The sequence below is a fragment of the Malurus melanocephalus genome, unplaced genomic scaffold, assembly GCF_030028575.1.
Source record: "Malurus melanocephalus ecotype Western Australia unplaced genomic scaffold, MMel_1.1 scaffold_566, whole genome shotgun sequence".
In the NCBI taxonomy this organism is placed as follows: Eukaryota; Metazoa; Chordata; class Aves; order Passeriformes; family Maluridae; genus Malurus; species Malurus melanocephalus.
This window is the reverse complement of record NW_026623798.1, coordinates 401,048-422,343: the sequence shown is the minus strand read 5'-3', so window position 1 is coordinate 422,343 and position 21,296 is coordinate 401,048. Positions and strand designations below refer to the sequence as shown.

Genomic DNA, 21,296 nt, shown 5'->3' with positions numbered 1-21,296 from the left:
ATWTACCAATCATATGCTGAAATGTAATAGACAGACTGCTAAATTAACCAATGAATAATTRYTAATCATATRGAARGGYATTRCYAATCATATAGARAGGCTGGCTTATGAAAGTAGATAAAAAGGAGCTTGTATTAGAAATAAACAGATCATGCTCATCATATTGGTGTCTGCGTGACCTTGTGCCCCCGTCAACCAAAAGAGTGCCTTTGAACAAGTGCTATGAATTCTCTCATGATTTTTTCCCCATCCTGTATAAGTTGTGAGACTTACCCTGGGATTTTTTCTCGCGCATTGCCACAGCAAATCGTGACCTCTTCTTCAGTCCTTCTAGGAACGTCACCACCAGTTCAGCAATGACAACACTGTTTACAGATGTCAGAACAAACTCTTCGGCACAAAGCGTGATAAGAGTGCAACTCTGTCCAAATGACTTCACTGCCCTATGTATTATTGAACAATTTGTTACTGGAGCATTTGAAAAACTTACAGACCCATCTGCAAACACAGCCAAGGCACCCGCACTTCCTTCCAGATAACTCCCTTACAGTGAATATTTGTTGTTCCTAATTTGCCTTTCCATGAGCTGGTAGGTGTGAAGGACTGAAGTGGTTCATCTTTGCTCTGGACTCCACCATGTTTTGTATAAAAGTGCTTCCTTATATACACCCTTCTTTTGGAGTACCTTGACAACTAATTGATTAACCCCTGGCAGTACTCACAGGGTTCTTTTTGTGTATGCAAGACCCTTTTCTCTGAGTGGCCTGATGCAAGGATGTGTACCATGAACAAGCAGTGGTCTGCTCTTTTCTCAGTGATCCTGTTCCAGTCAATGACACCCAAGAAGTGCGTGAACTCCCAGCATGCACAACAGACAATGGTTTAACTATGTCAGTTATTTGGGCCATTCTTATCTCAATGCCTGGCAGTGCTTCGTTACACCTTTCTGACTGAGCAGGATCACTTCACCACTTTACCAGCTGGAAGGATCCAGTCCTTCCAGWATTTCATTTACAGGCTGCTGAGAAGTTTTCTCTTTCTGTTTCCTACACCTAGGCTAAACCACCCCTCCAGGCATAGACCAAATCACCTAAGGAGGTGGCAGACAAGATACACCCTTTCAGAGTATGGAAGAGAYGCCTTCTTCAGATCTTGTCATTCTGGGGTCCTCACCTGTTGGTGTGGATGCCAGTTATCTCTGGGAAGGTCAGCTCAAGGAGCCGCTTTTCTGACTCATCCAAGAAGCAGATGCCTTTCCAATTTATAGCAACAATGAAGTGGTTCTTAGGCAGACTGGGCCCTGAAAATACAGAAGAAAAATCCTTATCAATGCTATACAAGTCTTCCCCTATTCATCTTATATCTGTCCTGTACTCCCAGGCTCTAGGTATTACCTGAAAACTTAGTGACTTCAAAGAATCTGGAAAAAAGCAAAGGCCACTGAAAGCGAGCAAAATCTACAAGTTGCTCCTTCACAGTCTGAGAGGAGAGATGGTCCTGTGTGTATGGGGCCTGCAGGAAAAAACACACCTGAGGTTTTCTCAATAAAATCTGATTTGCCTGATCTGCAGACAATAAAGAACAAGCAGTATCCCAGAGATTCCAACAACCCTCTGCTGTTACTGGTGTCAAGGAAACTTGGACAAAGTAAATCAGGGACAGTCTCCAGGGACCCACATGCAGCTAAGAGTACCCACAGCCGTTTCAGTTCCAAATTTCCCTCAAACCCCCACTGACCTGTTCAGAGTCTAACACACTTCAGATGCCATGGAAATAATTCAGATAATCCATTCCCAGATCAAAAACAATATTCCATCCCATGCCCATCCTGACTTGTTGTCAGATGGAAAACAGAAAGCCTTAAAAGCTACACTATTCAGAGACTTAAATGTATTTTTTCCTTCGTCCCCCCTGCTCTTTACATGGAGAGTGAGTGGAAAGGTTTTCTGCTCCATCAGACCTAATAAGCTTTTTGGGATCTACAAACTGAGCTGCTTTTCCTTCTTCCCCTACATACTATTTATAAATGGTGATGGAAGCATAAGCTGGTATTCAAAGAGTGGTTACCCAGCACTGCCAGACAAACCTCTTACCTTAGCATGTGCATAGGTTATAAGGCTCACCCACTTTTCCAGGGGCTTGGACTTCAGCTGTTTCACTGGGATACAGTCATGTAGCACCTTCTGCACAAGTTCATTGTGAATGGTATCTCCAAATTGGATATAACAATATTTTGCACCTATCTCCACCAAATCCTCCTCCTGAAACAATTAATCCATTAAATGAGGCCTAAAAGGATGTCACAAAGGCTAGATAGCATCTTTTAATCTTTAAACCATTTAGGAATGGGTTTTCTCCATTTTTGTCTGGATAACTTTTTAACAGTCATCCAGCATAGGAGGGATGAACTTCACACAATCATAACATCAGAAAGGTTATTAGCAAAGTTATTTTAAAGTACGACCCAATTTGCTCCTTTGGACATGTCTCAGCTTCCAAATGAACTGAAGGTTGAGGGAAAGAAGTATTAATTAGAGCTGCCAGTGTGACAGTGGCACAATCACCTGGACAGGGACTGTTCATCAAAAAAAAGGGAAGGGTTGTTGACATCCACTACAAACTGAGTTCATATTCCTGCTTTTTAATGTGGGAAGCATTAACATAATTTTGTCTCTTCAGGAGGATGAATCAGGAGACCCACCTTCTCACAGTGGTACTCCCCAAATCGGATGCCACGGATGACTTGGTGGTAAATGAGATCAGTGCTGACAGGATCCTCACGAGAGTTGTGCCAGGGGGTGAAGATTTCCTTCCGGAAGTAGAGGCGCCAGGGTGCATGGCGTTCATGTGTGCCCCGCTCCTTCACCAGCTGCTCACACTGAGAGATGGCATCCAAGACATGGTCTCGGCCCCCGCCCAGTGACCAGACCTGCCGCAAAGGGACACTGCATTTACTGGCATGCCTGCTCTAGAGCTGCCTGAAGGACAATAAACACAAAGCTCCTGGTCTCCTGACAGCAAGAAAAACTTCAAAAAGGTAAGCAGATGGATGTGCAAGTTGTATGTGGTAAGTGGATGTATTTTAACATAGTCAGCTATGTACCAAAGGAAATCTTACAGGGCTGCAGCAGGAATTGCTGAGTGGTGAGCCAACAGAAATGCAGAACAGGATTATCAGATCCTGAGATCTAGCAGGGATTCAGAACTGATTTGGTTTCAGTGCAGGACTGCGTTGAGAGTGTTCCAGAATTCAGAGGATGTCCTCAGTGAGGCTGGGTGGGCAGCAGCAACTCCACAGAAAGAGAAGGAAGCCTTCATTTATTTTTCACACTTTACCTTATCAAACACAGCGATGTAGAGTGAAAACCCAAAGGTATCTTTCAGTTTTGTTTTATCTGCTATGAACTGACAGATCTCCTTGGCAGTGGAAGCAGAGTCTGCAGGGACAGTGATGCTTTGGCCATTCATCAGGGTGACATTAAAAATAATGGGTTTCTTCTGCTTTGTTGCCTGTAAGTCAGAGTTAAATGAGAGAAACAAATTATGGGCAAACCTTACTTTCTTCTGAAGAATGAAGAAAGCATTTAGATTTAAGAGCTCCACACAGTGTACAACCCAGTCAATAATCTTCAAGTGAATCTCCAACACCCACATGATTTCTTCAAAGCATGGTGAGTCGTAAATATAAATTACATCTCTGGAGCAGTACTGAGTTCAAGTTTTCTCTTCCTCATAGCTCAGGAGAGCTGATAACAGTGCTGACTGATAGACTTTTCATGAGCAGTATTTGTCCTGATGACTTTGGGTACAGCCTTATGTGTGTCAGTGGAGAGATAGTCTGCAGCAAGTACTTTGCCCAGGAAGATGTGTGTTAAGCAATAACGTCCCTGAAATTTAGGGAGGAATCGAACTGGGGTCTTTATTTGAAAGAGGACTATGATTTTCAATTACTAGGGTGACATTTAAAGGAAGGGGAGGACAATATAGTACCATCATACTTCTTTCTTCCTTTAATTTTGAATGCATAAGCTTTGCTCAGTTCTTTCCAGCAGTGATAGTAAGACTTTTCTTCAGGAGGCTGTTTCTGGCCTGTGGTTCCTGAGTGGATGGAGGTATCTTCCTGAAAATGATCTGCTGCTGCTTACATCCTCTTCTGGATTTAGGATAACTGAATAGCCAGAAGAGGTGTATCCAAGGAACTGCCCAGACCAAGGTGGCTGGTCTTCAATCCCCTTGTGCAATTGATTTCCATTATTTGATTTAGGAAGGTCTGTTATTGCAGGTTATTGAATGTGGTATAACTACAAAGTAAGTAGTATACTTACAAAAACCAGTAAAAATGTCCCAGAAAAATATAATTAAGCCAAAAGGGAGTTGCTACCTGAAGTTCCAGCCAGCTGGGAGGTTCAGTCCGAGCCCCATTTATGTAGGTGCGTCTCAGACGCTCGGCACAATATGGAGCGTAGCCCACAGGCCCGTGATGGATGAAATTCAACAGGTACTACATGCACAGAGCAGGAGAAGAGGAGTTAGGAAACACTAATCCTCAGAAAACATTAAAATTCTTCTACAGCTGATACACTAGATTAGAGTGGTCCATTAGCTTTCAGTTCACCAGAAAATATTAAAGATTAGGGTTGGAATTAGTGTCTTCAAAAGGTTTTCAGTCATTCTTCAGAACTTTCAGTCCAAAGGGAGAGAAGACTTGTGTCAGTCTATTCACCATAYTTAATAGCATGAGTAATGTAGATTTTATTCTTATGTTTAGGCTAGAGCAAGAGTTAGTGTTTTCAACCCAAGAGCTTGAAGTCTTATGATATTCGGTATGAATGGAGGAGCTGGGAAGAGGACTAATGGCAGGACTAATGATGATTGATAATTCTGGTTTTACCAAGGTCTCTGGCAATATCAATAATCGAATTCCATGATTAAGATTGGACATTTGAAGAGATGAATTGGATAAACTGAGCTTTTGGAGTGTGGCTCTTGGATGACATGGACTTTTATTTACATATCTGTATTCAGTGAAACATGTGCCATTCACCTGGTTATTTTAATGAATAAGAGTATTCCTAGAGGTAGGGTATGATCGTGTCTTTCATTAATTCTGCACARTTCCAAGTCTTTGGATGAAGGCTGGTGTAAAAATATGCCTATGGCTTGTGATTGGTTTGTTCCAAGTAGCATCCATTTAGCAGCATTTATGATTAGATTGATCATTTGAACTGGGGAGTTAGTAAAGCAAGGCTGAAGTTTCATGCACATCCATAGATCCTGTTTGCCTCTCATGTCTAGGAGAAAGCCTGATGTCAAATTGGAGCTATGGGTTGAGTTTTTATCTTATGGTGAAGTAGATTTACCATCCATTTAAACTTGGAAATTAATGAATAATTACAAAGCCCAAATATCTGTTGGACTTTTTAGGGCTTAGAGATATAGAGTAAGGGCTGATAAAACTTGGGTGTGTGATTTTCTACTGGCCTCCTGAGTATATTTAATCACTAAGGTTGTAACTGGACACACCTTTTGGTTGTCTTTGTTGGAAAGGCAGAATTGGAGAGGTTAAAATTTGCCATATCCCTTGCAGATTATAAATCTAAAATGAGGGCTGTGATGAACAACAGAATCCATACTGTATTATATGTAATGAAAAAAAATAAATGTGAGCGCAGCAGTAATTTATTTAAATTCCCAGATAAGAATATGAGATGTGAAAATTTCTGCTGAAACCACAGTACCACCTGCCYCTGGCAGCCAAACATTTATGTGGCTGTGAGCATCAAGACATCAAAATACACGAGACACCAGCTCAGCTGAGGCGYGTGAGCTGCTCTAGGAAAGTTAGCAGCGTACCTTCACAAACGTGTCTGAAGGAGGAAAGCAGCCAAGGCAAAGTGACAGAAGGATCCAGCCACGAGCATAGCTACTCCTGCTGCTGTTTTCAGTGAGTTGTTTGCAAATCTGGCAATAAATCTCATCTCTGTAATGAAACATGTGAGAGCAACAGATATAGAGTCATTGTCTGAACTGTCTTTGGCTACCTTTTGACACCAAGCTTGGCAGGACTGCAGCATGATGAAGTAGATCTAAGCTAGATTTAACCACAATAGCTTGGATAGCACCACAGGAAATACTTTTGTTATGAAAAAGGCTCCAGGCATGCTTAGCACCCTTTGTCACCCTTTCTTACTCAAACAGCTCAAGTGCAATTCCCATGCTGKATTGACTCCTGTGACAAGTAGGAAAAACAACTGCTGGATCATCCAGCTGTGAAATGACATTGCATTGTYCAAGAGTCTAGGTGTGTGACTTGCTCTGACCTGTCTACAGCTCACAGCTCGTCTGTCCGCTTGTAGGTGGATTTGGGGATAAGGACGGGGTATAYCCTGCTTAATTTTATATCGATATATTTATATATTTACATATGTATATCTTTTGTTTATATTTCTATACAAACTTGAAGTAAATCTTTGTACAGAAAAAGAGAAAACAGCACTTCAGAGTAAGCCTCTGAAAATGCAAGTTATCTGCAGCAAGGACCTAAGGGAAACAGATGCAAAAATCTCCATAAAAAGAAAACTGCTATTAAAWACTCATCTTAATTTTTTCTGGACTCTTGGAACACACATTTGTCAAATCTGATGTGAAAGGACATAAGTTGGATGAGTTTTTTGTTCCCTGATAGGACATATGTGAAACACAGACTGAGGGAATAGGTACTTAGCCCGAGGCCATTACGATATATGGATTGAATGCAATGCTGAATGAATGCTGTTTTGCCAGACAATCTGCTTTAGGGAGTATCTTGACTGAAACAAAGTGATTKTGATGAGAGGAATGCAGCTCATGACTGAGGTCATGGCATGGCCTATGCCTGCAGGCTTTGTTACAGTAAAGTGCTTAGGATAAAACAAAGAGGAGGATTCATGGGATCAGATCAGAATCAAAGAGCTTCTGTCTTATTCTCACACCACTCTTGGCCTAAGATCCCGCCTCACACTGCTTGTGGTCAGGATTTCTCCTTAGAGTCTGATACACACAGCAATCCAGACCTTTGACTATCCCCGATGCAGGGACTTAACTTGAGTGCTCAGCAAGAGGCTGTTGGGTAACCTCTCATCCACCTAGTATACATTAACTCCTAGCATACATTAACTCTTATTCCTGAGTGACTTTTTTTCCCTCATTCTAGGACTGCGCTCCAMCTTCCACTGTTATTGAGTCATAGGCCTGAGTTCTGCCCCTTTCCATACCTGTGGGGAATTCAGAAAGCCATACATGGAGTCAGCTGGATTAAACAGCAACATGAAAATACCAGAAAAGCCAGTAAGGGAGCCATTCTCCAGGACTGTGGAGAAAGGCTGCTGGATTTCCTTGATGTAATAGGCACCTGGCCCTAGGAAGGAGGTAAAAATTTCCTACCTGATGGCAGGACGCAGAATTGCATTGCCAATAATGAAGTGTACTTTTTCTAGGTTGGACATAGATCTCTCAGAGATTGAGGTGTCCTCCTGGAAAGCCTCTTCTCCACTTCGCAGCTGGTCTGTCACCTGAAAGAAAGAGTGGAACTCCAGAGTGCTCTAGAAATCTCCCCTCTTAGCAGGCARCTCTCCCAGAAATGAGAGACATTCCTTCTCTGTCTTTCTGGCTAAAATTCTTCCTGCCCAGTGCAGGAGAAGCAGGCCATATTGCCCCCTTTCCCCTCAAGGTAACTCATTAAATGTGCAGTTACAGCACTATCACTGGCTAGGAGAACTTTCTTGTACTGTCCTGTACAAACCTAAGCACTTGGTTCTCAATCTGCTGAGGCCTCTGGGCAAGCTGTTGTGTAATGCCAAAAATTCATAGTAATAAATTTCTCCCTGTGTTCTCTGCCAGAGAACAGATAGCATCAGGGCACACAGGAATCATTTCCAAAGAACCCTGCACCAGGTATTCCACTCAAGGCTGCCCTGGCTTGGCAAGGGAACAARTTCTCAGCTGGGAGGTTGCTTATGTAACATCTGTCAGAAGGTGAAGATAGGGTTCCAGGCAAGAAATAAGGGAAGCAATTTATTCCCACATCTTACCTTTCCTATCAGCTTGGATGACCGTTTCAGTTTGAGGGATGAAATTCCCTTAGAAATCTTGTTATCCCTTCTGCCGTCTCTCTGCAATACACATTACCATTATAGGAAACCACTTTAATGCRCAGCCAAGAATGATTCATTAAGGATAGAAAGATGCTCAAGCGAAGATTTTTTTTGTCCTTTCCTGCCAGAAGGAGCTCAGTGTCCTGCAAGGACTGACTGGTGCACTTTTGCACCTGTGGTATTTCAAGTACAGTAGCATGAAAGAGTTCCTCTGCTTTTCTCACTCTTGGTAGTATAGCACAGAAACCAAGGAGAGCAAATGAAAACACAAACATAGGCTGCTTCTCTCACCATATTTGGGCTGTCACTCCTCAGCTGGACCTGATTTTTCCTGCCAAGTGTGTCATATATCTGTGTCATCACAGAGCTGCTCTTGGTGGTGGCATTCTTGGCAAACATTGCTGGTTCTGGCAGRTCCCCCATGAACCTCAGGATGATCACCCACACAGCTAGAGAAGCCTGTAGTAGCAGAAAGCACAGTCAGACAGTGCCAAAAGACCAATGGCTTCATGCCATTTCTGCCTGTTTAAATTAAGAGCATTTTCTTCCTTTACCCAGCCCAAGTTGTTAAAATTCCCATTTCCTCTTGCTACTTACACGAAGAGTTTTGTTTCATACCAAACAACATGACAGCAACACACAACACTTTCATGCTAAAGGAGGAGCGTACAGGTCTAGTGGGAAGGCCAGATTTCCTCTGTGATTGCTGAGCCCTCAYCATTCCCTCTACTGGCACCTTAGAGGTGTGCTGTGGCTGGAGGGAGGTGGAGAAACCTTGGCCAACTGCACTCTGCATTTGCCCACCTGGACAGACAAGCAGTGGAGTGGAGTCTGTCAGGACCCCTCATGAACTAGAAAGCCAAGTAATAGCAARGTTCTTGATGCATAGGGTCCTCTCTTCTGCTAGGCTGCTTAGAATCAAGGAAAACACCCTCCTCAATACTGATCTGGCTCAACCAGATATTGGAGGCCTGGCCCTCCTCCTTCTGTCCTATCTCACAGACTAGTAATCCTAACAAGAGCAGAGAGATGGGTAAGCTCTCATGTTTCTTTTCTCCAGTCCATTTTTYCCCCCAAAGGTTGTCTGGAGAAGTCAAATCACACCTCTGAGTTCCCTCTTAGGGCAGACCAAAGGTGACCAGAGATCKTGTGTTGGGTAGGTGTTTGTCTGAAGTGCCTGTATATAAAGTGCCAAAAAATGCTGATGGGAACTGCTGCTTTCAATACAAAGGGTCAGGACTATCTCTTTGGCTCTGGAGTCTTTTGTTCTCAGGGCTGTGCCAGGGCCAGGACCCAAGGATGAGGGGACCTAAAGCCAGGGCTCGGAGACAACAGGCTCAACTACAAGAAGAAGGAGTAAGATACCAGGACATTGTCCTTGTCTTCATGGTAGAGTAGTGGATGCCGCAGCTGTTTCCGGATATGCGTGTGAGTAGAAGACCCCTGGAAATAAGTAGCTGCAAACTTGTGGAAGGTGTACTCCTCCAAGCCATCTGCTTCTTCTTCTAGCTCCACACTCATGGGAACCATGTCCAGGTCTACTTCCTCCAGCTTGTTAGGCTTTATTTCCAAGTCCTGTGCAGAACATGAGAAAGAAACATATTTTCTTTTATTGAACTCTGATATTCTTTTGTTTGGTTTTGCTAACCTTTTCTCCCTCRGTTATAGATCTTCCAGAATTTGCCTTTCCAGCTAACCCCAAATCCATTTCCAGCTGCTACCAACAGAACTCTGAGTCATTTGGACTCAGCGCTTGTCCTCCTGAGATGCATCCACTCCATATGACCTTCCCATCTTGGTTCTCAATATTGCTGATGGAAAATACAGGTGTTATTGTTCTTATCCTGTACCAATCCACACCATTCTACTCTGCCCAAACTCTTCCTACATAATTCCACCCTCCACAGCTATCAGGACAACTATATCCTGAATTTTGCTTTCAAGAATATAGTATAACTTGGGTCATGAACTTTCAGCTTGTTTCAGGCAGAAAATCACTGAGACCACTGTCAGCAGAGTATGAGGTTGGTGCCAAAATGCAGAGAATGCCACTGTTTGGCTGGGCCAAAGAAACAAACGTACAGTTTGAAGCAGTTTGAAGCCATACTCCTAAGCTATACCCCTAAACTGCATGTGACCAAAAGCTTTTGGGAACTGACCTCTGCAAGTAGATGCATCACTGAMTGGATGACTAGTTTCTTTCACTGCACAGAAGTTCACAGAAGTTCATTAAACAGAACTGAACCATTGATGGAATTCTAAGAGTCAATGGGCTTACACAAGGCATAAGCATGACCCATTACCAGTCTGCAGCTCTGTACCTCAAAACCCAGAGGAGCCTGTCCTTCTTGGCCTCCAATCATAGAAGGCAAAAACCCAAAAATTTTGTCCACCATTTCTTGGTCACTGATAACATCATGATTTGTTGGTTTATTGGCAAGCTTGTTCCTCCTTTGTCTTGCTTCTGCCTGCTCTTCCTCCCGAACTGGCAGGTGATCCTTTAAAAACAGAAATAAGTTAGGCATGACTTGAACATGAGCATTAGGAAGGAACATCATTCTGCTAGAGAAAAGTGATATGAAGATGAAACACTTTTACAAAGGTGCGAGACAGTGAGGTCCAGCTCTRCCAGTGCAGTGCTGAAACAAGAAGTCAAATGTCGCTTGTGTCAAGCACTCACARAGACCTGGCACATCAGCAGCAGGGCCCTCCTCTTAGAGTTGTCTTTATGGACTGTAAGCCTATTGATAATGATGGGCAATTATTCAAGATTTTTATCAATGAGATAATACAGGAAAACCACAGAATTTCTAACAGCAGAAAACCATACACTATTCAAAATTTTAAAATGTTTTGTGTCAGGAGACTTGTAATAGCACTGGACATATTTGGCTAAAGTGCTAGTTCATGCTGCAATCAGAAATGTGTATGTGTTTGCCTTGTTCTATTTTCAAAGCATCACTACACATAGGTTTACAACTATGTCTTCTCTTTCTTTAAATATAGCAGTGCTCAGAGCAGGCCCTCAGGCGTGAGCTGGGCAACACTGGCCAGTGTTCCTCCACCAGCACACCTTTTGTAATCTCACAGCTTCTTCCTTTGCTTTCAGTGGTCCCAGGACTTCGATGAGATGTTTCTCTTCTTCCAAGTGGATATTCCTGGCTTCCAGCTTGTTCTGTGGACAACAGGGCCATTCTATGACTGTTTGTACAATAGCTGAGCCCACTCCCTTCTACCATTAACAAACTGTCCACACCAGAACTTTGTCCCAATAGAGACTCAGTTGTAGATTTGGCATTTTAGGGAACAGGCTACAGGCAGAAATCTGCAGACTGGCTTAATCCTGTTTGTATCGCATTAGTACAGAAATGAAATGAAATGAGGGAGAGGCCTCCCATGTGCTATGGACTGCCAAGGGCTGGGAGCATGACACACTGCGTTGGGATTCCCTTCTGAATGGATCCCTGAGTGCCGTTATCAGGCCTTGCTGTAGAAATTGATCTCCCCTTACAGGACTGGCTGATACACACAGATCTTATCTTTTCTCCCTTCTGTCAAAGCCACTGCAGATGCATCAGTAAAGTTTTGATCCRTGATAATGATCACAAAAAGCAAATGTAAACAAGATCAGTGTGCTTAACACGCTGCTTTTGTACTTGGCAAGAGTTCAAAATATAATACCCCAAAATAAATACCCACAACCAATGCTATGTTGAGGCATATGTGCTGATCTCTATTGGAAGTTCATTAAAACAATGTGTTTACAAGGTATCTGTGAGCATTACCTCCCCCTTCATCCTCTGGTAGGTTTGGCGAGCGAACATGCCCCTTGCATATGCCTGTATGACACAGGCAGCTTTCCTCTGCTCTGCTACCTTTTGACGCACCAGATAACCGCGGCACATGGCCTGGAGCCTGATGATCCGAGACCGGGTGGCCTCGTACTGCTGAGCCAGCTGCCGGCTGTGGTACAGGGCCTGCAGGCGCCCAAAGCCCAGCAGCACCTGTGGGCAGTGCAAAAAGAAATCGTTATGGTTCCAAACAAGCCAGATGGGTTGGGATGTAAGCTGGGATAAGTAGAAGACAATAAAATTTGGTAACTACATGAAGGCACTTGAATTGACTAATGTAATATTACCCTTTATGCTTACTTTTCTACGAGTAATAGGCCTTTAAAACTGGTATACAGAGTTTTTTGGGGGTTCTATTCTCGAAGGTGGGTCCAGAAAGTGATGATGGTAGTCTGGGATCATGACAAGAGAAGGAACAGAGCAGAAATGGAGCCAAGTGAATGGAAACAAATGAACAAACAAATTCACATCCTTAGAACAATGGATGTGACAATGCCAATAGAAGCAGCAGAGGAGTACAACAGCCTGTCTCTACAGACAGGAGTTGCATCACTGATGGAGAATAGAGGATGTTTCTAAGACTGGCAGTTTTTCCTCCTGCCCATCTCAAGTGGGATACATAAGATATAATAATAATCATCCCTGCCACACAAATACACAATCTRTGAATGATCGCAGTTTTCCTCACCCAGAAAATGCACCATCTATAGAAGATCAGCCAACATTTTTCACACAGGATCACACAGAATCWTCAAGATTAGAAGAGACCTTGAAGATTATCGAATCCAACTGTCAATCCAGCACCACCATAACCACCCATAAACCATATCCACAGGTGCCACATCCAGACATCTCTTCAATAGCCCTGAGATGGTGACTCCGCCACTTCTCTGGGCAACTTATTCCAATGCCTGACCACTCTGTCAATGAAAATTTTTTCCTAATATCTAATCTGAACCTGAACCTACCCTGGCAAAATTTTTAGTAATGTGAGATTGATCTATGACTTTTCTGGTAATTTTTTACAAATTCCCAGTTTCCCTGYAGCAGTTGCAGACAACACTTTGGTCATAGCATGGTCAGGAGGCATCAAAGCTAGGCTTGGGTTTCTGACTGTAAGAAGTGTGGGATCACTCATATGTCAGATTTGTGGAGCCAGGCCTGCCAAAGATGAGTTGGGTTCCTATTTCACCAGACAGCAGAAATGTCACAGGTTCAGGAAGCCCTGAGAGGTCCCAGAACCCTCCTTCGACTTTACACCCTTCTTTACATCTTKTCTCTTCTCCCATCAGTCTCTCTTCCCTACAGTGAATCTCTTAATTCCTAATACTCCACTCAGTCTGCCAGGGCACAATATATAAACACACACAAATATATATTCATTGATACACCTWCATCTTACCATTCTGAATTCTTTCCGGCAGCAGTAGCCTCTCCAGGCTGATTGAATGGCTACAGCAGACTTTCTCTGTTTAAGGAACTGCTTCCTAAGCAGACAGACATGTAAGGTGATAAACAATAGGTTATCTCTGTTGCTTTTTATGAAAGTAGTAAAGAAAAAAGTGGGGTTTTTTTTTTGTTTTTTTTTTTTCCTTTTATGGGATGTCCACAGTGTGATGTCAGTCTTATTTGCTGCAAAAGTACTCATAGCAGCTGCAGACCAAATTCATCTCTGTGGTCAGAGAGCTCTGTAAGAACTGAAAACCCCTCACATCAAGACTGGATAAGTTAACTTCCCCATCTAATAACCTCTTGCTCCCTAGTGTTTTGCTGCCAGGMCGAGGAGTCCACCTGAGCAAGATGAGCCTTCCATGGTACAAGCTGTCACACTGCAGCTGAAAGAGTAGCACATAGCTCCAATGGTTTAAAAGTAAAAACAAGTTGAGGCTTTTGGTTTGGATACTCTGTTGGATAGCAGGCAGAGTCTGAAAAAAAGAGGGAAGTTTTGGGGCATTTGTGTMATGTTTTTTAGTTCTTCCTACACTAGGGTCAAGACTGTTTCTAAATCAAACCAAGATTCAGTCTTATATCATGGTTGTGATTGAGGGGAAACAAGATTAATGAGTATAGATCATGATTAAAGCATTTCATGAGGACAAGCATTTATTTGACAGTGACTAAATTTCACTTCTGAAGATAWTTCAAACTAAACCAGACACAATGCAAGAATTAGGCATCTTTGGCAAAGAGATAAACTAGTTAGTTTCTATTTGATTCTTTTCTCCATCTTGTCTCAAGGAAACATCCTAAATAACAGAATTCTTGTAGCTCTGAGAAGGGCACAGATTCCATGGGGATTTCCTGCTTTCGAGATGTCTATTGTTTACTAGAAATATCAAGAGCAAATCCTCCTTTCAAGCTTTCCTTTTCATACATGCCACAGTCCTGCATTTTGAAAAACATAATGAAAATAACAAAATTKAGGCTAAACAAATCTTTGTCCAGTATTTGCATAGATACAGTGTACACTGTAACATGATGAGCATGAAATTTAGGGCTGGTGGAAGGTATAGACTGATAYATTTCATACTCAAAAAAATGCTGCACAGAGTGTGTTCAGTTGCATCACAAAGATTAACTACTTCAAACTAAAGCGCATTCCCTTCTGTACGATCACTGACCTGTCCTTCAATCCTCTCATCACCTTCTGGATAAGAAGAACCTTATCTGTAAGGGCATTTTGGCGTTGCAGCTCCAATACAGTGTCATGATGATCCTGTTAAAAGGAAGTGTGGATATGCCAGCTTAGCAGACACACCTACAACCTCTGGAAAGGGACACATGATCTAAAGAGGCCCAAAATCAGCATGATGTGGCTTAATGTAATTAAAATGCATTTATGAGACTGCAGTAGGAAGAGCGCACACCACCTGACCAGACCTGGTCTAGCTATAGCCATAAACGAGCAAGAATCTGCCTGCAGCAAGACTGTTTTTACCTGGGAGTATGCTACAGGCAGGGTGGTCCTCTGCAACAGTGCACTGGTATGCTGCTCTTTTTTATGCTCCAATCCATTGCATTGTGCTGTTTCAGCTGCAACGCTGTAGCACAGAAACAGGAGCCTCTCCTAGACCAAGCTCTCCCCAGTGAATTATTTGGCCTTCAAGAACAAAGATCCACCCTCAGATTCAAGACAGTTTGTAAGATAACCCTTAGTCCTCCTTGGTCACCCTCTTGCACAAGCAGGCCAAGCCAGTACTATGAAGCATCCAGTTTTTCATGAGAAGAGACAATAAACTGTCCTTTGTACTTACTTTAAGGAAAATCTTGGTCCTTCCAACTTGCCAGCTTTCATCCTTGCCCAGCGCTGCTTCAGAGATGCTAATGCAGCCCTGTCGAGCATCATTCTTCAGCTGAAGTGCAAAAGCAGCATGATGTTAGGGCTTGGCTGTGAAACACAGCAGCTGTACTATGCAAGGATCTACTGCCCTGCATTCCAAAGGGCAAAGAGCAGAAACAGATGAGGTCTTGCAGACCTCTCAGCTGACAGTATAATGAATGAAAGTGGTTCACCTCAAATTGGCAGGAAGAGGAGGAACATGATTGCATGACCAAACATTCCAGAGTCAAAGTGTGAGGAGGTTTTCAGAGGCCTGATAAGTTTGTGACTACAGGAAAGAAACATCTGAGGGCAATGGGAATGGGGATGTTACCCTGCCTGGGATGTGTGTACAGAGCAGGCCAAGAACAGCTGGACCTCAAAGCAACTCTGCATTTTCATCTAAGTTTGAAGGGAGTATTTAAGTATTTAGCTATAATTTACGGTGATGACAGTTCCTGTGATGACATATTCTGTGCTGACAGCTGTCAGCTCTGCCAGTGGTAATTCAAGAACTTTCTGCCATGGGAAAGACTAAAGCTTCATAAGGAAAAGTTAGATTAGCCTTAAATCATGTTTTTGCTTACATACCTGTTGTCGAAGAGACCATGGCAGAAGAACTCTGTATCTCTCAAAGAACTCTTCAAAGCTGTAGCGAATTGGGTAGCCAGCTTTCCTGATCTGAATGGTCTCCATCATCCCTGAATATCGCAGCTGTTTGATACATAGTTCACGATCAAACAACTGAAAGAGAAAGCAGACAAGACTTATCACTGAAAGAAGGAATATGTGCAGTATCCCTCAGAATATATCTATTAACCTCCAGCCTCAGAGGGTCTGAAAAATGGCCTTCTGGGCTTTTTTTTTTAAATTGTGGGGTCTTTTTAGTGCACAAAATTAATTCATTACAAGCATAAACAAATCAAGCCAAAGGGTCTTCAAGTTTGTGTATGTCAGCAGTAGAAATACTCCATTAACTTAATTCTGTTAATAGCAACCATTTTTCATTCTATAACTGCAATTTCAAATTAACAGTGAATTGATCATGCAATTTTGCAGATGTGAATAACTGCAGTAGCAACTTAGGCCTTTGGGCATACCATGCAAGGCACAGCAGGCATGCTGCTCCTTTCTTAATATTATTTAATCTTATCTGAGATGAAAAATTGGCTCACTAAGCCACATAAAGTGCTTCAAAAATTTTTAACTCMCTTGACCAACATTGTACAAGGTTTTAGAGTAGAGCTGGGTTGAAATCCCTGGACTTCCAGCCATGCATCCTAATGACAAACTGACTCCTCTTCTCCTGTAGTGTCAGATTAAGCCACATCACCCCTCTATCAAACACCAACAGCTCTTCTCTCTCAGGCTATTTCATAATATGATCATTGTTGATCCTAATGTTTTTTGTTTGTCCCCTTGTTAAGAGGCTACAAACTCTTCAGTTTTGTCTTTATCTTTACAGAAAAGGCTTCTATAACTCTGCTCAGGAATACACCTAAGTGCTTTTTTTTGTTATCCATTAGTCTATGGTGCTTTTTTTGAGATGCTTTTGTAAATTAACAACACTATATCCTCCTCCTATATTTATTGCAGGAATAGCCTGTAGTCCAGCTCTTCTTGGATGCAAGCAAGTACAGCTATAAAAATGCTACACAGCAACTAAGAGACTTTTCTCATTACAAACTTTACCAAAGGCAAGACTTCATATTGTTAGAACATTACCAGTGGTTTCTTGTAGTCATTTGGCTTGATGCAACGGATGAAGAATGGCTGGCACTGCTCAAGGATTTTCATTAGTTTTTCCAGGGATTGCTTAAACTGTCCTCCAAGTGTCGAGAGTCGCTTGGTGGTATCCAAGCCCTGGGAAGAGAAAGCACATACTGAGTGCAACAACATTCACTGTCAGAGGCCAATTAATAAACCTTTGTATTTTTGTAAAATGTAACAGTGTCTTGGGTTGATTTTACTATAACACTCTATTCCTATATTCCGTCTGCTTGTATGCCCAAAATGTCCTGGTGCCTTTAAATCTGACCCAGAAGAAGGGGCAGGGGCGGCTGGAAAGGTAGAGCAGGTGGTTAAAAGCCAGACTGCCGCGCTGCTGGGGGCTTTTGGAGCTCAGATTGGAGCTGTGGGAGTTCTGCTCACTGCATGCAGGGGAGTTACATTGCTTCCGCTTTGATAGCTCAGGTTTGTTAGGTTGRGAAACAGCTCTCCCTGGACTGCTACCCCTTCTGCAACTCCTATGATTTTCTGGAGTGGATTGTTGGGGCTGTGGTCCAAGAACCAGGAGGCAAGCACYGACCAGCCGGGCACCAGCAGGGACAAGCCGTGGGCACTGCTCCATGTCATCCCAGACTCCAGAGAAGCCAAGCCAGCCAGAGAAAAAGCACATYGAGCYCTCTGTTTCRTCCACAGTGAGRARAGGACTACCACCAGGTTTTCCACTGTTGCCCGAGMGGCCACGTGGACTTTTTTTCTTTTGTTTCCTTTTTTTTCCTGGAGACAGGACTGACGCCATCTTTGCACCATGTGCCGAGCAGCCATGGGAGGCGGAGGGGGCGGCGTGCATTCCTGAGTTTTAAACATCCAACAGTTCCTCAGTTTCTTTAATCTGTGTCCTGTGGGCACCTTGTTTTGTTAATAAACTGTTTTTCTCTTCAYATTCACCCAAACTCCTGTTTCATATTGGTGGAAAAAAATTATCAAACTTTTCATTTCAGAGGAAACATTTATCCTGTAATGTTTCTCTCTGAAAACATTGTCTCAAACTGAGACAAACGGTATCCCAAAACCACCAGAAAAAATTATTTACCTACAGGGGAGCTAAATTGGCCATCTGCATCTTATTAATTTGGATTTATTTTTGTTAAGAAAGCCCCCACTAAGTGCTTTCACCTACTTGGGCACTAGTTTCTAGCAGTGGGGGTGACTGTGGTGGAAGTAATTCCACTCTTAGGAGCCCACATGCACCTGTCTCTTCCAACCAATGCTGCTTAGTGTTGTGCCTGGGTGCCAAACTGTGATTCCTGGGGATGTGCCTGAAAGCTTGGTGAGAAACAGCCACTCACAAAGCAGGAATAAACTCCAGCCCAGACATTTTGCTATCATCATAGTTAGGAATGCTAAAGATCCAGAAATAACCCATTCCTTTGGGATTAGGATGACTGATCCCCGTGCTCATTAATACTATAGTAAGCAGTGAAAAGGCAAACTTTTACCAGAGGATAAGGTATGAGGTACTCCAGCCCCTCTGAACACAGTTCTGTCTTTTTCACACAAATCATCACATTAGGCCTAAGTTTTTACCTCTCAATACGGGCACATTAAATTACAGTGACAACAGTACAGATTCCAAATAACAAAAGGACTCCACTGGCCTTTTACATACAGGCAGTGAGCTGATCATTGCAGCACAACACAGCTGGTTTGTTTGTTTGTTGGGAGATGGAGGGTTCTGGGGTTGTTGGAAGTTTTTCAAAATAAATAATTTGAAGTCCAGTGGCTTGCCTCACTTCCACAGTCTTCAGGGTACCTTATCTTCCTGTTCTTACAGCTCCAGAAGTGCCTTTTTGAGCATTCAGATTTCTACCTTCTGCTTCAGCTACAGAGCAAGGCTGCCCTCCAGTGATCACTCACTCGTGTTTTTGGAAAACAGCTCCTGGGAATATCTCGTCACATCTCTGAGGCATTTTAGAGCCAGCAACCATCCAAGGTGGGTATGATAACAGCATATACCTTTTTAACTGTATAAGAGTTAAAAGYGATTTTCACTCTCAGACCTTAGAGGCCTTTCTGCTGTACCATGAGGGGGATGGCCACATAAGGCCAAAGCCCATGATCTCATGATCTCACACACACAGCATTGTTAAAGCTGAATGTGTTGCTGAGTTAATGATGGCTTTTCTGCTATGGTGTGTCAGGGAGAGGAACTCTGAGACCTCAGGACAAAAAGTTGTTTTCTGGTACATCATTCATTACTCTTTTCTGTAGCCTGCTTCTTAAGCTTCCCAATGGTGGTCCCATTTATTTCAACATCAACAGCTAATTTCTGTGCATTTTGACACAGGGTATCCCACATTTGGTATTTCCTTTCTTGACACGCTGCTGTATTTTTTTTTTTTTCTCAATAACACAGCCTTATTTATATGGACAAAATCTGTTAGATCATTAGAGCAATGTAGATACACCTGATATTTAATCTGAAGGTATTCATAGCATTTAAGAGATGCTAAGCCTTAGCATCCCTGTTACTGCTTATACCACTTCTGACATTCTTTGCCCCCAGGATGTTTACCTGTCCATGGCCAGGTGTTCTGGACAGCAGAAAGCCACACTGGGACAAAGACAGAGGAAGAAAGGACAAGGTCAGAAAACAATGCAAGACGACTAGACAGATAACAGGTAAGATAGCAAGCTGACTACTCTGTGTCCTGACAGGAAAACTCACAGATGTAAAGAGTAAAAGCAAAAATACCTTCACATACTGGTGACACTACATAGTTACATGCTCAGAAATCAAGGTATGTAGAAGTTGGAGCAGGACAGAGAAAGTGAACTGTGCCTTAAACTGTTTCTAGTCCACTGCACTTCACACCCTTATTTTCACTAGGCACAGACACACCAGGCACGGTGGAGTCTGTGATAATGACCCATCATTAACTTTGTCCAGTTGATGATAACATGTGGGGAGGCATCACAACTCAGGGTTTTGAGACAGCTTGCAGGCGTGGCTACACAGATGTCCAGGAATGCAGACCMGGGAGACAGGGCTGACAGTGCACTTGTTTACAGCATGAGCACCAGACCCTGACTTTTCCTGCAGGCCCCTTGGCAGAAAGAATTTGAATGAAAGAGATAGGGATTTGCAGAGACAGTGCAAAAGAAAGTGGAGGTCAGGAACAGCCAAAACTTTATGGAAGGGCAGAGAAATTAGTTGATTGCAAAACAGTGCCAGTAAACCAACCTTGTAGACCTGGTCAGATCCAAGATGCCGGATAGTCCCACGTCCCAGACTAGGTGGGGTTGTTTCCACCTGGAAAATCTCTCTCAGGAATTTGTTTTTGGAGGCATGGACCACTTGCATTACATTAGCACTCAATGTGTCGCGATTTTTCTCCAGGAAATCTATAGGATGGAAGCAAAATTAGCCTGTCATCGCTGCACCCTGCTGGATCTAGCACCACTCTGTCTAGCTAAAATCCACTTAATTTACAGTAACTTGCAGACTGGTTTAGAGTAATCCTCCTGACCTCCTGATCAACTTCAGATCAACACTAGCCTGGAGAGCCACTTATCCAGAGCAGGTCATACCCTTCCCTTCACCCTCCATATCCAGCAGACATAGGCTCACCTTTTGATTCATAAAAGACAACCCCAGCAAAGTGGCTGATGCCAAACTTGGTGTCATGAACACTCTTAGGTGGGATGTAGACTTTGCTTTTACCATGGAGGGAATTGATTTTGACAAGCATGGTGGCATCTGTGCCCTAGAAACAAATATGGGTAAGAAAGGATGGTTAAGCAGATTGTCCCCAGCACTGGCCTGTGCTCAGCAAACAAGCAGAAGTGGTGCTTAGAGATAGCACAAGCTCAAATTCTGCCCTTATGTGTGTAGTAGATCTGGAGGAAAGTAGTGCCACAAGTATCTACCCTTTTACACAGACCCCTGTCTCCAGCATCATGGCAGAACACACCATCGATCACAGGCCTGGTGTTCTACGGCTGTACACAAGTCCCCATAATATTACTAACATCACCAAGTGTACTGAGAATTTACCAGATCTTTGGACCTCACAAGCAAAGACCCCCCTGCAACTTTCTCATGCCCTCCTACCCAGGAAGCTGAAAGGGGTGCCTGCTCCTCTCCTGGGCAGGCACAGTTCTTGCATTCCTTAACTTGTGCAAGACTCAGAGATCCTTGGAAGAATCGCTGAGCAGATCCCAGTCAGCATGCCCAGACCATGAGTTCCAGAGGCAAGGCAGTCAGCT

At 43.1% G+C, this 21,296-nt stretch overlaps 1 protein-coding gene across 1 annotated transcript in view; it reads right to left on the bottom strand.

Annotated features, from left to right (window-relative positions):
* Positions 1–273: 273 nt before the first annotated feature.
* Positions 274–21,296, bottom strand: part of MYO7B (myosin VIIB) — a gene marked incomplete at its 3' end in the record, with an annotated part of 33,567 nt that continues 12,544 nt past the window's right edge. The window contains exons 14-35 of the mRNA XM_057382396.1: positions 20,659–20,794; positions 20,272–20,432; positions 17,028–17,165; positions 15,894–16,046; positions 15,238–15,336; positions 14,605–14,699; positions 13,386–13,470; positions 11,918–12,136; positions 11,206–11,307; positions 10,454–10,630; positions 9,498–9,707; positions 8,424–8,591; positions 8,070–8,150; positions 7,423–7,550; positions 5,854–5,980; positions 4,382–4,501; positions 3,337–3,510; positions 2,702–2,929; positions 2,094–2,261; positions 1,395–1,512; positions 1,174–1,300; positions 274–443 (exon numbers count right to left, since the gene is read on the bottom strand). Coding sequence (XP_057238379.1) covers positions 274–443; positions 1,174–1,300; positions 1,395–1,512; positions 2,094–2,261; positions 2,702–2,929; positions 3,337–3,510; positions 4,382–4,501; positions 5,854–5,980; positions 7,423–7,550; positions 8,070–8,150; positions 8,424–8,591; positions 9,498–9,707; positions 10,454–10,630; positions 11,206–11,307; positions 11,918–12,136; positions 13,386–13,470; positions 14,605–14,699; positions 15,238–15,336; positions 15,894–16,046; positions 17,028–17,165; positions 20,272–20,432; positions 20,659–20,794 — 3,184 coding nt within the window. The remainder of the gene's footprint in view (positions 444–1,173; positions 1,301–1,394; positions 1,513–2,093; positions 2,262–2,701; positions 2,930–3,336; positions 3,511–4,381; positions 4,502–5,853; positions 5,981–7,422; positions 7,551–8,069; positions 8,151–8,423; positions 8,592–9,497; positions 9,708–10,453; positions 10,631–11,205; positions 11,308–11,917; positions 12,137–13,385; positions 13,471–14,604; positions 14,700–15,237; positions 15,337–15,893; positions 16,047–17,027; positions 17,166–20,271; positions 20,433–20,658; positions 20,795–21,296) is intronic.